At 34.8% G+C, this 17,447-nt stretch overlaps 2 protein-coding genes across 2 annotated transcripts in view; one reads left to right on the top strand and one right to left on the bottom strand.

The window, feature by feature from the left end:
- LOC111049472 (transcription initiation factor TFIID subunit 1) overlaps positions 1 to 2,189 on the top strand; it is a 51,845-nt gene extending 49,656 nt beyond the window's left edge. Inside the window, exons 25-27 of the mRNA XM_039437279.1 lie at positions 640 to 782; positions 1,458 to 1,601; positions 1,980 to 2,189. Of these exons, the coding sequence (XP_039293213.1) occupies positions 640 to 782; positions 1,458 to 1,601; positions 1,980 to 2,189 (497 nt within the window). The remainder of the gene's footprint in view (positions 1 to 639; positions 783 to 1,457; positions 1,602 to 1,979) is intronic.
- An 8,090-nt stretch (positions 2,190 to 10,279) lies between these two features.
- LOC111058168 (serine/threonine-protein kinase STE20-like) overlaps positions 10,280 to 17,447 on the bottom strand; it is a 208,959-nt gene continuing 201,791 nt past the window's right edge. Inside the window, exons 7-9 of the mRNA XM_039438234.1 lie at positions 14,943 to 15,071; positions 14,194 to 14,305; positions 10,280 to 12,832 (exon numbers count right to left, since the gene is read on the bottom strand). Of these exons, the coding sequence (XP_039294168.1) occupies positions 12,537 to 12,832; positions 14,194 to 14,305; positions 14,943 to 15,071 (537 nt within the window). The 3' untranslated portion in view covers positions 10,280 to 12,536. The remainder of the gene's footprint in view (positions 12,833 to 14,193; positions 14,306 to 14,942; positions 15,072 to 17,447) is intronic.

Raw genomic sequence — 17,447 nt, 5'->3', positions numbered from 1 at the left:
AAGAGTACAAATAAGTAAGAATATTAAAAATAAAATTGAATTCCAGTATAAATTTAATTAAATACTACTGTAGAGCTACACCACACCATAACAGATGCAATGAGTAGTGAATTTATATGATCTTTATACAAAACAATTTTTATCATTGTTATATTCGACATCATTTGCAGTAATAGCTGCTAAGTCTGAAGAAACCAATCTTTGGTCAATGTTTTAAAACTAATCATCAACTATTCATTCAATGAAATCAGTGGAATGTGATCGGTGTTTGAAAAATATTCATCAATTTTATTAATTTAGTTCATTTTCTCGGTTGTAGTGAAGGCGATGTGGTAGATTTCCATATTGAATAGAACCACTAAAAATTATCACAATCATTTACTTATTGAAACATTTTTGAGAAATTATTTTGTCTCTCACTTGCTACGTCATTATTTATTATAAATAAACAGTTTACTAAGGATATTGTAGCAACAGAAGACTCTTTCCGTCCTCGAAAAAACATCAAAACAGTCACCAAGCCGCTAAGAACAGAAATTAATTTGATTTTCCAAACACTTCGAGTTTGATTCTCAATCGTTAGTTCATATTCATTAGTTATTCCCAGTTTCATAAATGTATATATTTTTTGTTTTGCAGCTCACAAATACCATAATCGTCATGAGTTTTTGGCTGATGTGGAGCTTATTCTTGAGAACTGCACCATCTACAACGGCAAAGATTCGCCGTTCACGGAAAAAGCAGAAACATTGGTTAAAACAGCGCATGCTACTTTGGAGGAGGTAAATTTGTTATTTTCTATTGAACTAATAACGTTCATTTGTTTCATAATTTCATCCATTAACATACATTCGAAATTATTGACTGCATTTAAATAAAATCACAGAAAAAATCGTGAGTTTATAACACATTATAGCAATCGTGGCATTATATTCAAATCATAATTATATATTTTTAGCGTTGATCACAATATTTTTATATTTGCGAAACACTAATGTTTCACAGCTTGTTTGTATATTCTCATAATACTCAAACATTCCTCTATATCTTATCCTCTCTAGTCTTTTTTCACAGCATCCTCTATTTCCTCATCTGGTGCATTAAAAATCCGAGTATTGTCATCAATTACAATAGATTCTATAAATTATCCAATTTGATATTGTTCTTAGTATGTCGGGCCAATATTCTTGATCATTCCTCCATATGTTTCTTTTTTAGCAGTGTCCTACTTCATCATGCATCTAGTGCATTATAAAATCAATGTATTATCGATTGCAAACTTATGTTTTCCTGACCAAAAACTACACAACATCTCAAAGAATTTGGAAATATACAGTGTATATGTAGGCATTTGAGACTCATGAGCTATTATATTTGTTGTGTATCTGCCATACGCTAAATAATAATAATCGATTACAATAAATTGTATCAATGATTGAATTTGATATTGTTTTCAGTATGACGAGCACCTGACTCAGTTGGAGAAGAACATCAGTCTGGTGCAAGAGAGAGCGCTAGAACAGGCGGAGACTAATTCCATTGACACGTGGCTTGGTCAGGATGATGAAAACTACACACTGCATGAGGGTGAAACAGCCATGGTGAGTATATTTTCACATTTCTTTCTCGTCACTCATCAATATATTTGGTTATTATGAATTAGTATATAAGTCAACCTAATTTCAATGAAAACACAAATATGTAGTCAAATATCACGAATTTTCGTTCATTAGTTCTTCTGGTATTGCTTCCGTTAGATGACATCATTTCAAGTCAGCTCAATTTTATTGGATTCAGTCATGGTATGACTGTGTCCATCATGATCTGAGCAATATCATCATGAACTGCATGATTTAGTTCATGATCATTACCATGATGACAATGAGCTAGGATCAGAGTTTATCCCTTCCATCATGCATACAATCTCTCGTTTGGTAGTATTCGCTATATTTCATTTATTTTGAAATTGTGTATTTCAGAGTCATACGAGTTCTCCGTTCGACAAGAGCAGATTGGACGATTACGACTTTGTGGACGTGGATGGAATGGAGGCCGACATAATCAGGGATCGCATCAAGCAGGAGCAAGAACGCGACCTCATGAAGTACCTCAGTCAGAATATGAAAAAGGAGGCCGGAGTTTTGGAAGAAGGTTCGTGTTTAGTTAATTATATTTGCATGAAAATATGATTTGTTTGTAGATGTCTAGGTGATTTAAAAATCCATTATTAAATTAGTTAGTGTGTATGTCTGTGAACACGATAACTCCATTCCTAATCAACCGATTGACTTGAAATTTTAAACTTAAGGTCCTTATACCATGAGGATCTGACAATAAGAAATTCAATAAAATTGAATTCAAAATGGCGGAAAAAATGGCGGATAATTACTAAAAAACCATGTTTTTCACGGTTTTCTCGAAAACGGCTCTAACGATTTTCTTTAAATTTATACCATGGATAGCTATTTATAAGCCCTATCAACTGACATGAGTCTCATTTCTGGGAAAATTGCAGGAGCTCCATAATATTCTTGTGAAAAATGGCGGATAATCACTAAAAAACCATGTTATTCACAGTTTTCTCGAAAACGGCTCTAACGATTTTCTTTAAATTCATACCATGGATAGCTATTTATAAGCCCTATCAACTGACATGAGTCTCATTTCTGAGAAAATTGCAGGAGCTCCGTAATATACTTGAGAAAAATGGCGGATAATTACTAAAAAAAAACATGTCTTTCACGATTTTCTCAAAATAACTTGACCGATTTTTTCAAATTCATACTCTGTATAGTTATTTATCAGTTCTATTAACTGGCATGAGTCTCCTTTCTGGGAAACTAATGGGGGGTCTACACCATCCTTGAGAAATGGACTTTGTAACCCCCTTCTCGTGCATGAGGTAGGTAGGTAGAGCAGTTCATAAAAAGAACACATAGTCGAGATATTTCATCTGTAGATTAGCTGTTTAGACGACTTGAAAAAAATGACGATTAAAAAAAGTCATCGAATTTCACAATTTACACAAAGGAAAAAGTACTCTGAAAACAATTATATATACACTTATACAAAAGTCTGATCGTAGTTTCAAATATGAGCAAGGAAAGTTGTGTGAGTGTACCACACCAGAATTTTACTCTAAGATTGGCGTATGAAGGAGGCTCCTTTTTACTTTCCTTGTCCTATTACCATAGGTAAGGAAAGTATTGCTTTCCGAAAAAAATTAAGGTAACCCAATTTCCAAATTTCTATACGTTTCAAGGCCCCCTGAGTCCAAAAAAGTGGGTTTTGTGTATTGGTCTGTATGTGTGTGTGTGTGTGTGTGTGTGTGTGTGTGTGTGTGTGTGTGTGTATGAGTGTATTTGCGTCTGTGTACACGATATCTCATCTCCCAATCAACGGAATGACTTGAAATTTGGAACTTAAGGTCCATTCACTATAAGGATCCGACACGAACAATTTCGATCAAATGCAATTCAAGATGGCGGCTAAAATGGCAAAAATGTTGTCAAAAACAGGGTTTTTCGCGATCTTCTCGGAAACGGCTCCAACGATTTTGATCAAATTCATACCTAAAAAAGTGATTGATAAGCTCTATCAACTGCCACGAGTCTTATATCTGTAAAAATTTCAGGAGCACCGCCCCATCAATGCAAAGTTCGATTTTAGTTTCCCAATTATCAGAATTCAGATACAATTTAAACAAAAAAAATCAAGTGGAGTAGATTGAGCATGAAAATCTCTACAATTAATGTTCAGTAACATTTTCACCTAAAATTGATAATAAGCTTTAAATTCGAGAAAATTTGATTATTCAATTGCAAATTAATATTGATTCTATTAAATCATTCACTATGAAGAGATAGCAGACCTGATGTGTGTCTCCAGTGTTATTACCCTGTCACCAGCTGGCTAAAATCTTCGAATAGTAGACTTGAGATGCACGGGAACACTAGCGTCAGGTGATCAATTTTCTTAATGGCAAGGAAAGTTGTGTGAGTGCGCCACACCAGATTTTTCCTTTTATATTATCCTTGAAATGCAAAATTTCCAAAAACCTTGTATATACGTCGACGCGCAATTAAAAAAGGAACATACCTGTCAAATTTCATGAAAATCTATTACCGTGTTTCGCCGTAAATGCGCAACATATAAACATTTAAACATTAAGAGAAATAATAATAATAATTTCTCTGGATGTTGGACGACACATCCAGAGGAGTTTATTCATAAATTCAGGAACATTACATATTATTTTTCATACATTTCCAATAATATAACAAAATGATATTCATCGTTTACAATATTATACCTCACTATATAATATTTGTGTCGAGGTTATCATCAAATTAATACAAATTTATGCTACAACAGATAATACAAAAATTCCAAAAAATCTAAAACTATATCTATTACCTTAAGCATCACCTAGTACAATGATACTAAACCGAGGTACTAATTTTCTACCTATAAATTACCTTATTTAAAAAGAATACTACTAAAATACTACTACTACTATGTAAATACTAGTATCTTTAGATACAACTATCTAAATCCCACTTACTATTAGTTCCTCACTACTTTGTATCCCAATACTGAATAACCAATGTCTAATTTTTCTTTTGAAGCTATTGAAATTTTCATCTCCTTTGATTTCTAATGGTATTCTATTAGATATTGTAGGCCCTAAATATCCTAGTGATCTTTGCCCAAATGCTGTGAACCCAAATGCCAAACCGTCGACTTGAATATTAGACCTCACTTCGCTCGGTCAATTATAGCAATTGATTCAATTAGTTACTTGTGTGAAACTTGGGATCGCTCTCTGAATCCTTAAATCGGACGCACACAGCAACGTAAACAATCAGATTAGATTGGTGTTCTTAATTTATGCATGTATAATAAATCTGACAGCGAAAAATCAAACTTCTGCATGCATACGTGAGCAGACATACGCAGACAGACGGGCGTTTGTGTGCATTGTAACATTTTAACACCCACTGATTGATCTTCCCTCCGACTGTCTGCATACGTCCGTCTGTGACTGTGGGCGTTCGCCTTTGAGCACGCTGCACACAGGGACAATAGTAGCTTCTACTAGCTGCCGAGGGTATGCGTGGATTGGAAATATGTACCTTTGAGTTCCGGACATTTCCAATTCTGAATTCCCGCGTCAGCTATAATGTTCATATTGAATGAAATGACATTTCTCTTAATGTTTGAATGTCGAAATGTTTATATGTTGCGCATTTACGGCGAAACGCGGTAATAGATTTTCATGAAATTTGACAGGTATGTTCCTTTTTTAATTGCGCGTCGACGTATATACAATGTTTTTGGAAATTTTGCATTTCAAGGATAATATAAAAGGAAAAAGGAGCCTCCTTCATTCATACTAGAGTAAAAATCAGACTATAGGATTATTCATCATAAATCAGCTGACAAGTGATTACAGAGATGTGTGGAGCTCAATAGAAGCTAGTCTAGCTAGTCTAGAAGCAGAGATCAATAGAAGCTAGTCTATTGCTGTATTTCCATAAGGTCTATAGTTTCAATCAGTTACTTGTGGATGAGAATACTGCGTGAGGTCTACTGTTCACAGAACTACTAGTGTACACTATCCTCAAACCTACTTACTATATAGACTAATCCAAATATAAATAACAATTGGAAATCCAAGTACTTTTTTAAAATCGTTCAATTACAACAAAATGTAGTAGAATATTTCAGCTACAGTCATTATACTCACGCCTAGAAATGCATCCAAGTAGAAAACGGTGGCATCCATCATCTCATTGTTATTGTACGTGTAGGTACGGACTTTTGGAAGGAAAAAATCGTTCCTAATTATAACATTAACTTTGTGAAATCTCTTATTATATTCACGAACAGATGATTCATAAGATATAACCTTGTAGTCAGTGTAGTTACAAGATGGCAAACAGTCACAAGAGTCCACAAATTTTTTCTCACCTGTGTTATAATGAGTGGCTTTTGCAACATTCACCGCACAGGAGCTGTATTCATCAGAGCATATGTATGTTGATTCATTGTGCGGCATGTAAAACAGAACACAACCACATTTTCTCAATGCTTTTTTGGTGGAGCACTCTATTAAACAGTTTTGTTGTGTATAATATTGGAAAAAGTCCAATTTTTTCTCTTTTGTGTAGCATTGCTTGGCATATTGAATGTTGTAAAGAAAATCACTATCATCCACAGGATATTTCACGATCAGTTCAGGTTCTATGAGAATGTGAGAACTTGCTGATATCTGAAAACGATGCCATCTCATGAAAGGACTTGGAACTTCCCAGGGATTATGGAATGTGAACCGATATTTATTGTCCCTGCCAATAAACTTGGTGTCTTCCTTTTCATATTCAACCAGAAAATAATTCATGTCTGATTGCCCTTCCAAAACTGATATCATTAATGGTGGATGGACGTGAATTGTTTCATTCTTTAACCAATTTTCTGTATGTGAAGGAAATCCGTGAATCAGTTCAGTATTCAATCGAAGCGTGATGTTCAATTCATACTTTTCTTTAATTTCTGAGTCTAAATTATGTTGTACTGTATTCATGTTGTAAATTTTGGAAGGTGGAAGCATGTTGATGGACCAGCAGAGTTCCCTGAAAATGAAGGTTGGACGGTATAATCCAGACTCAAATTCTGCTGCAAAAAATTCATAGTTATCAATTATTGAGATATTATGAAAAAAGGTTCCAAGACTGAAATCAGATAAAAAGAATCTCTCCCAATTACTCTCTGTGCCATTTCTGGTTGAAGTAATGTTGAACATCTCATCAAATGCGTTTCTAGACATACCTAAAATATCTGCAATTTTGTATATCTCATTACCATCTAGTTTATTCATAATATATCTAAGATCTTTGCTTGAAACTTCTACTGGACCACAGATGGTCAAAGCAGGAATAGCCAGGGTAGAGATGTGCTGCGGAGTGTAAGCTAATTCGATTTTCATGGGATCCTCTTTCCATTTATTCATCTTCATTCTATAAATTGCTAACAATGAGACAATAAAACCGATTACGACTATGCACCAGAAACATCGCTCTATCCAATGTCTGTTTGAATCAAAAATGTATTTCACCCCATGTAATGACGTATTATCTAGAAAGTTCTTGAAATGGGGATTCATATTTCTCCTTCTCCTCATCTGCCTTTGATTTGAAGTTTTGGAAGTAGCCATGCTCATGAGTGTGGAAAACACAACAAACAAAATACACAGTGGATGATAGATCACTCAATATAGACTGAATATCTGCTCAGGAACTAGGATAGGGATCCTGGTACTCTCGACTAGATCACTCACTGAAATTTGCTATAAACTGGGCGTGAACCTCATGCAGATTGCTTATAAATGAACAACATCAGGGCGGGGCCACTTCACTTACAATTCAATTATTCTAAGGGAAGGTCATCATGAACATTGTTTTAATTTTCGTGCTACTGGAGGTCAGACAGAGATAATGTATATGGTTATCATTTCGAGCATGCAACTCATATTCTGAATGATTCTCAACTGTATTGGGATTTGCATGGTAAGGTTCGTGACTGAGTTAGATCACATTAGCCAAATTTTTAAAAATCATAACTCATTCTGAGGTCAAATTAATTATTATAAGTTGATTAGTTTTTCCACTAAACACAAAGAAAGTGTGACAAGCCGGAGGAAAGAGTTGGAAGAGGAGGAAGATAAGGTGGGGAAGGACGGAGAGGAGGTGGAGAAAGGAGAAGTAGGAGGAGGATGAGGAAAAGGAGGAGTAGGAGGAGGAAGAAGATGAGATGCTGGTAAAGGAGGAAGAGTTTGTGGAAGCGGTTGTTGGTATGGAGGATGATGAGGAGGAAGAGGATGTACTACTCACTATATTTATTCCAGTTCTCAAGCAATTAAAAAATTATAAATAGAGTTACTATTGATAACGTTTCAGCAGAATTATTCTCTAAATAATGGTCCTGTCACAATATTAGGCTCTCTCATAGTAAGCTCTTTCTTCATAAATAAGTCAGTTGATGTAAACGTTGTGAATATGTGTGTATTGATTGGCTGGAACGACGTGTCAGTACTTATACTGCGTGAGGTCTACTGTTCACAGAACTACTAGTTTATTGCTAATGCCCACTTGAACTTGTAGCTTGTGCGTGGGTATTTTAAGTGTTTGGGTGATTTGATAAGATGATCAAACGTCCATGCCTACCGGCGGAATTCGAACCTACGACCAGTTATCGCTTGCAACACCTAAAGCTGGATTCACACACAAAAGTGAAAGTGAACAGTGAAAATATAAATCCCATAAGTTCTAATGGTATCATTCATACTTATTTGGCCGTCTGAGTGGGAATAGTCCAATTAGAACCCATATGAATTATATTTTCACTGTCACTGTGTGAAAATCCAGCTATGGCCGCCTCAGCTAACCTGGCTGGCTTTTTAATACTGTCCTTCTGATAATATATTATCTACATTATTATTATTATTCAATGAAATAATTTTCGGGATTTTCAGAAGAAAGCATGGACGTGGACCCGAACTACGATCCGTCGGACTTTTTGATGAAAGGATTGCCAGCCGAGAACCAGGCTGCTCCAGTCAATGAGGAAATTCACGATGATCTCAACGTTAGTGAGTCCGATGAAGAGGGAGCTCAGCAGAGTCACAACCTCGAGGTGCCTTACAAACAGGAAGAAGTCGACGAAAAAGAGGAAGGAGATTTGTGGTTCTAACCTCAATATTCGGTTGATTTTATCCTATATTCCATCAGTGGATAAAGATAATCTTGTTTATAATCTACAGTTCAAAGAAAATTGATGATATGTTTCTTCAATTTCTTTCTGTTATCCCACACCAGTGGATGAGGATAATCTTGTTTATAATTCATAAGAATCTTGATAAGGATAACCTTGTTTAGTCCTTCATCGGACTCACTTGTGTATAATCTAAAATGCATGGAAAGTTTTTGATGAAGTAGATTCAATTCCTCAATTTATGTTTTGTTATTTCCCACCAGTGGTAGAGATAGTCTTGTTTCTAATCTGAAGAGAGAGTATATTTGTGCATTCGTAGAAGAGCATTCGTTTCATTTCATAATACTGTATATTATTGTCATTCTCCACGATTGGATGTAGAAAATCTATTGGTTTAAAAGATGTAACTTATTTTGTTTCAAACCCTCGTCTATTCGTATTGAAAAGACGAAGGAGATTTGAAGTTTCAAGGAGAATGTTGGGTTAATTTGGTTTTGTTATTAATTTTTAATAGTGGATCTTGAACTTTTCACTTTTAGTTGAAATCCTCGTTTATTCTCATAGAAAAAGAGGAAGAAAATTTGATATTCTGAAAAGAATGGCGTTTATTTTGTAGTATTCTTTGTTTGACTTGTCAATGTAGATGACAATTTAGTTTGATCATTTGACCATTTTTCAAAACAGTACCCTCAAGGAAGAGGAGGAAGCGATTTTTTTTGGCTCTGATTTCTGTAATAATTGAGGTATTTTTTACAAGTGAAGGATTAGTGATGTAATATATTATAAGGATTATAAAAAATGATAATTATTGAGCCGTTTCTAATTAACAGAATTAGTAATTTCTAAATACCTCTAGCACTCAATTTTATTTGTTCCTGTATCAGTAGCAAATAATCTACTAAGCGCTTTTCATATTTTTTGTAAATTATTACCAGAAAACTACAATCGTTTAATAGATAATTTATGGGGAAGTTTGGGTAAGGTGGACTCAAATGTTCAAGTTCAATGAATATTTCAACCTTGGGTCTTATGTTTATATTGCTTTGCTGTTATTTTTGCTCTTTCAAAAATTTGGATGCTGTAACTGTAAATAAAGGTGTATACTGTAGGCTACTTTCAAAAAGTATCTAATCGCAGAAAATTGTAATATATTAGTAAATTAAGTAGTGATGGAAATAGTTTGTTAACTGATAAGCATATTTTTTGGTAGGCTATTTATGAATTACAAATTATAATGGGGATAAATAATGATAATCCTATACTATTAAACGAATTTCTGTTTATATATGTTTTTATAGTTCAACCTCTATCCATAGCCCTGACACTTAGAAGTGAATCGAACTGAACGATTGTTCCTACTCTAGCATTGAAAAAGATGTTGAATTGAATACTATATCCTTGGTTCATAATTTTTACAATTTCTAAGCCTTTTAAAATTTCAGCCTAGAAGCTAATTGATAAGGTGTGATCTTAATTAAATATTAGAACGACAGAAAACAGACAAAAGTTTGAATAACAAAAATGTATATTTATTAATAGATTGGCTTTGTTTACTTACAAACTAAAATTAATACTTACAAGTCTTTTGGAAATAAAACAAAGTTAAAAAATAATATTTTACAAATACAGTACAATACTTTATACATCAAACAAAATGGGCGTCTCGTACCATCGAGACAAGAAAACATAAATATAACATTTGCTTTTCTCTTCGTCACTTGATATTAAATGATTATTATCACCTGAAAACAATATAAATTTACAATGATGTGAGCTTTATATAAATAATCCTTTCCACAAAGCCTTTTTATACAATATTCACAAGAACCTGGCGTAGCACTAACTAGTCTACCCAAAGCAGAAGTAGTTTGAAATTCTAGAAGTTGCAAGCGTTTCATATTACTGAGGGTGTTTCAAATATGAAATAAATGTGGGCGACCCACCAATTTCTGGCTTTTGATTTCACACAAGGGCAATACTACAGGAGTATTGAAAGAACAAGAGGTTGTAATTTTATCTCTTACCATACAATCAAACTACTGGAGAACCTTTAGGTTTACAGAAAAATAGCATGAAAATATATTATGAAAGGAGTGTTGATATTTTTTATCCCGGCACTATCTTGGCTAGTGAGCTGATAACTTCGAATTAACAATAATCAAGCAAGATTGGATATCATCAAATTTCAAACATACCTAGTTTCCTTGACTTCTTAAATATGCTAGCACTACTATTAATATTGATACTGTACTACATACTTCCAATATCATTTTTTTTTCAAATTCAACTCTGTCAGCTCTTCTCTTGGTTTAGATGAATGAACTTACTTTAGCACACTTCTGTCACAGGACTCTGTACTTTATTTCAATGTAGGGAGTCATCACATTTGTCATTTTTTTTTCAAAGTCAACTCTGAACCCCCAGTTTAACAAACACTCTTTATTACATCTAAACGCCTGTTTCCGAGCTCGGGAACTGCTGGAGTCAGAAAATTGGCTTTCGAAACGGGGCGTAGTCGTAATCATAGTGAAAGTCACATTTAAATTAAATTTCGAAAAACTAGAAAATTGAACACAAATAAAATAAAGAGAAAATAGTGTCAAGTTTCAGCTATTTTGAATGATTTAGGAATGTTTCATTTTATCAAGGAAAAACGTTTTCTATGATAGAAATGAGAAAATAAAGATTTATTGTGCAACAACTATTTGCGACTACGCCCCGTTTTGGAAAGTCAATTTTCTGACTCCAGCTGTTTGAAGTCAAGAACTTGCCTAAATCCTGAGCTCGGAAACCGGCCCTAAATATACTTATTTCAATTACCACGTCAATCTCAACTCCAAATCTGAACTTACATGATAATAGCCTTCCATATTTCAATTAATCCCAACTTAACCTAACCTCCTCACGGCCTCTGCATCGTGCTAACACTATACTTTTAGCAGTCTGATTCTGTACTGTACTATACATTTAAAAATGTAGGATACTTCTTTTAATACCTTCGTCAATTCCAACTCCAACTCAATATTTCCACGATGATTAACTATCATCTTGAACCCATAACCTCCTCACAGCTCTTGCAAAATAACTAGCACCTGACGTGCACTATTGTACTAATTTGACTGAATGTACTAAATTTTAAAATGGACTCAATTTAATAATTTTGTCAAAATTCAACTCCAACTCTAGACTTCCATGATGTTAAACTTTCATCTTTCCAAGAAACCCAACACACTTTCCTCCACTGCAAGAACGCGCTAATGTTACTTGACTAACTCTCTACTAAATTTTTATATTCTTTCAATAACAACTTCTTTCAAACTTTCAATATGGTGTATGCTTTGCGAATTTCAACTTCAACTCTAGACTTCCATGATGATAAACTTTTGAATCTAACCTAAGCTTTTCTCGGCCTGTGCAGCATGCTAGCACTACTTTTATTCAACTGATTCTGTAGTAAATTTTAGATTTAAATGTACTCCTTTCAATAATATGTCAATTCCAACTACATCTCTAGACTTCCATGACGATTTTTTAACAACTTCATCTCCAACTTTAGACTTTTGTGACAATTTTTCAAACAAACCCGACCTAACCTATCCTAGTTCACGGCCTTAGCAGCGTGCTAGCACTACTATTGATTGACTGACTGTAGTAAATTGTAAAATGTATGGTACTTATTTCTTTCAATAACAATGTCAATTTCAACCACAACTCTAGACTTCCATGACGATCTTTCAAACAAACCCGACCTAACCTAACCTAGTTCACGGCCTCTGCAGTGTGCTAGCACTGCTGTTGCTCGACTGACTAGTCTGGCGCATCTCGTCGGCCAGACTCTCGAGGTCGACATAGTTGCCGTTGTGCTCCTCGTCGGCCAACAGGTCGCCCAGCTGCTGCTTGAGTTCGGCGAAGGTCGGTCGCTTGGCCGGCTCAGAGTGCCAGCAGCGGCCGATCACGCGGAACAGCGTCTGGTGGCAGTGCGTCGGGCGGTCCAAGCGGTAGCCGCCGCGCACGCGACGCATCACCTCGCGTGCGCCCATCGACGCGTACGGCGTCGACCCTAAAATCAAACATACAAACTGTTAATTACATACATCAATTCATTATTTACGCCGATGACGCGATACAGCTTCTAGTGGCCGTGCGCCGGGCGCTCCAGGCGGTAGCCTTGGCACTATATAAAAACAGCACTGTCTATCATGGCTATTTCAAGTCACTCATCAGATAAAGTATCTTATTCTGGGGGAGAAGCCAAACAAACCTTCAGAATATTTTTCGAAAGCAAAAGAAAGCAATCAGGGTTATTGAGGGAGCCAAATCTACGGTTTTATGTACGCCAATTTTAAAAAATCTCAAATTATTAACAATTCCAGCCCTTTATTTTTTGGATATTGCATCTTTTGTTTACAGTAATAAGTAGAAATTCATGGAGGATAACATTTCACACAGATACCGATAAAATGTTTACCCTGCAGTACCCCACTCATACACTTTCGCTCTTGGAGGGGGAACCACATTATGCTGGGCTCAGAAGTTTCAACTGTTTGACGGACGAACTGAAGGGTATTGACAGCCTTGGTAAATTTTATGCAGCTCTCAAAGATACACTGATTGAATGCTGCCCGTATTCATTAAGAGAATGCTATGAGATCTTCTCATTGAAATCCTAGAGATCAGAAAATCATTCAGACGATTTTGTAAAATGAAAAACTTCCCCTCCATGAAGGGAAACCCCCTATATTTGTTGTATTTGATATGTCGAATGTCGTACACCGTTTGAGCTGAGCTCATTAAATGCGGTTTAATACGACAAAATAACAATAACATCACCTCGCGTGCGCCCATAAAATCTATTCATCAATAATTGAAACATTGTCTTGACTTTCTTTATCCATTACGAATCGCTATATGTTACATCAAGTATAAAAACTAGAGTGACGACTTACAGACTATAATGATTGTGAAAAATATGAAATATTTACTCACTGACTTCACAATGAATCCCATGCTCCAGTCAATGAGTAAATATTTAATTTTTTTCATAATAATTACAATATTCAAGTCTGCAAGTCGTAATTTCAGTGTTAATACATATTTTCCTTTATACCTGGTAGACCAACGAGCACAACCAGACGATTGCGTTCCTCACGAAAAGTATTTAAATTTTTTCCTGGATCTGACGATCCAGACGTAAAATCACCAAAACGTTAAAATAACGGAACACTAGCTTAATTCTCTATTATAAGAGAATACGCTCTCTTATATAATCTATAATATTCTCTAGCTTAATTCTCTCTTAATTTCTCTATTTATGGAAATTAAGCTAGATAAATGAAAAATAAATATTTGTAGGTAATATTCTATTTAGGAATAATTAAATAATAATGTTTCTATAACAATAGAAAATGCTTGGGCACTTACCAAGAGTGACTATCTCCCACATGAGGATGCCGAAGCTCCAAACATCAGTCTTGTGCGTGTAGAGACTGAAATGCAGTGACTCTGGTGCCATCCATCTGATTGGTAACGCTCCCTAGAAAACAAATTACAAAAATTGATCTCAATTCACAATATAAATCAATTATTAATTTGATATGATTCTGATATCACAAACAAGTTTGATGAGATGCAGCAGGCTGGTAGGCCTACAGAAGAACAGGAAAATACTTTCAAAAAATAATAGGTAATGCATTTCTAAAGATAAATAAATAAATAATGTTTTCAAAGGATATAAAAATACACTAATAATTTCGTAGTCTATTCGAGTTTTTTGAATATTGATCCATAAACGAGGTACTAGTAGTAATATCGAATGGTATAAATTAACCATTAAATAACCATTTTCATATTATGCTTATTTTCAAAAAATGTTTTTCTCTCATTCTTTCTAATTATTCCATAATATTCATTTATGTAAATTACTGATTGCTACACTGTGTTTATAGATTCAAGGTACATTTTTCTGATTAAAAAAATCAATAGAATCAACAAATTTCATCCTGAGAAAGGATCATTATATTTCTCATCTTAATAAATAATGCAATAAATTTTCATTCCACAAAAGTATTTTTTTTCATAAAACTATTACAAATTCGATCTAATGAGGAATGAAAAATATTTATTTGCGGAGAGTGGAACAAATAATAGATAATTTAGGTAGAATGTGATACCTTGCACTGCCTCTGCTCGTATATCTGGCCAGTATCCCTTACATTCCGAGACATTCCAAAATCTGCAATCTTGCATAATTTGTTATGATCCACTAGTACGTTTCTAGCTGCCAAGTCTCTGTGAATTATCTGAAAATTGAAAAATAAATAAATTTATAAAAAGGCTAGACAAGGAAACATTTAAATACAGTTAAAAAAATGTGTATGTATTTTTATTCAATACTACTTGATTAATATTCTACTTCACAGATTAATTATTCCAGTTGACAACTTTGACAGCAAAGATAAATCCAGCATTTCTTCCAAAATGCAAAAGGCTCTTGTAACTTTTGTAACACTGTCAATAATTTATTGTATGCAGGCAGTTACTGAGTTCATATTAATATACGATAATTTTCATTTTTGATGAGCTACTTGTTAGAGTTTTTGATGGAGCGAACGTATTATTCGTTTCATTAAAACGTTTTTTCTGTCATAATTATAGTTACCGTACATCCATTTCCGAATTTTGAATATTGTAAGATATAATAGTACAATTTTTTTATAAATGAAACAGATCTATAGATAAATGAGTTCATTTAATGAGTTCATTCATATCATATAATGAAAAACAACAGAAGAACACAATAGATTACGTTTTTTTCGCATTTTCCCAAAATGCAAGAAATTTTGGACGATTTATATTTTTACAAAACCTATTTTTGGACAATTTCTATCTAAATTTGGGAAAGGTACAGTTTTGGGCTTCAAGCCTGTTGTTCCTTTCTCAATCATTCAAAGTTGTGAATGATATTGTATGTACTACTACTACTACTACTACTACTACTACTACTACTACTACTACTACTACTACTCAGCTCTACAGGTTGCTGCAACCCTTGGCCTCCCTCACAAAGCCTCTGCATCTCTACTCTACTCCTCTCCATCTCTGAGAATGGACTTCTTAAGGTCCAAACTTCACCGTTTCATGTGAAAACATTACAGGAGTACCTTAACTTTTGCATTTTTCATCATTATTCTTGCTCAATATTATTGTAGAACTCATCAGTTTAACATGATTCACCATGTCATTTTACCGCTACTGGTATTTATTTTTAACGCTAGAACGTAAGTTGAATTATGTTTTGTTAAACACATGAATAAAGGAATCTGAATCTGAATCTCTCCCGATCCTCTGCTTGCCTTTTCCAGTTACGAACTCCAAGCGTTCTCAAATCCTGCTCTACATCATCTGTCCATCTATTCCTTGGCCTTCCTTTCCTTCTTCTATTCTATATTTCATCCCTCCATATACATTTGGCAATCCTTTCATCATCCTTTCTCACAAAGTGCCCTAATCCTGCCAGCTTTAATAAATCTGACGATGTCCTCATTTCCCAGGAAGCGCTCGATTTCGCTATTTTTTCTCCTCCAAATTCCATCTTCATAAACAGGGCCCACTATCCTCCTAATAACCTTTCTTTCAAAGATTCGAAGCCTTTCTATGTCCCCAGCAGTGAGTACCCTAGTCTCAGAGCCATGATATTGTATGTATCAATGTATATATAAATTAATTCATATAATCATCTTCTTCTTCTATATATATAAAAGCCAAATGGCACTCACTCACTCACTCACTCACTGACTGACTGACTAACTCACTCACTCACTCACTCACTCACTTACTCACTCACTCACTTACTCACTCACTCATTCACTCACTCACTCACTCACTCGCAGAACTGAAAATCTACCGGACCAAAAACGTTCAAATTTGGTAGGTTGGCCCTTCAGAGGCGCACTAAGTAATCTTTTGGCAATATTTTAACTCTAAAGGTGGTTTTTAAGGGTTTGAAGTTCGTCTTTTAGCATGTATATTCTTCTTATTCTCTCAATAATGATTGAAAAATGTCCATACCATATGTTAATATAGAACTATAATCTAGAGAGAGTGCCTCTTCGAAACAGTTGTTAACTGGTAACTAAATTAATAATTTTGTCAGGTTGGCATTAAGTTGAGTTGACTTTGTTAGGTTGGCACAAAGTTGAAGATTGAAATGCATTCATCGCGGAAAAATTGATTGGGCACTGCTACTTCAATCAGAGCTATTCCTGGGAATATTATATTACTAGCCGTCAGGCTCGCTTCGCTCGCCATATCCGTTTAGCCAGATGTTTAGTCTGGACCCCGACTGGATCGTCCTAACATGATAAAAATGCTCAAATGAAAAATGCAGGCGAGCGAAGCGAGCCTGCTGATCTTATTCTTGGACGATCCAGTCGGGGGTCCAGAGGGCGGAGCCCCCTGGCTAGACGGATACGGCGAGCGAAGCGAGCCTGACGGCTAGTTTTTTATAAATGAAACAGATCTATAGATAAATGAGTTCATATCATATAATGAAAAACAACAGAAGAACACAATAGATTACGTTTTTTTCGCATTTTCCCAAAATGCAAGAAATTTTGGACGATTTATATTTTTACAAAACCTATTTTTGGACAATTTCTATCTAAATTTGGGAAAGG

The sequence above is a fragment of the Nilaparvata lugens genome, chromosome 11 (assembly GCF_014356525.2).
Source record: "Nilaparvata lugens isolate BPH chromosome 11, ASM1435652v1, whole genome shotgun sequence".
NCBI lineage: Eukaryota > Metazoa > Arthropoda > Insecta > Hemiptera > Delphacidae > Nilaparvata > Nilaparvata lugens.
The sequence above is the reverse complement of the archived record's forward strand: the minus strand, read 5'-3'. Positions and strand labels throughout refer to the sequence as shown.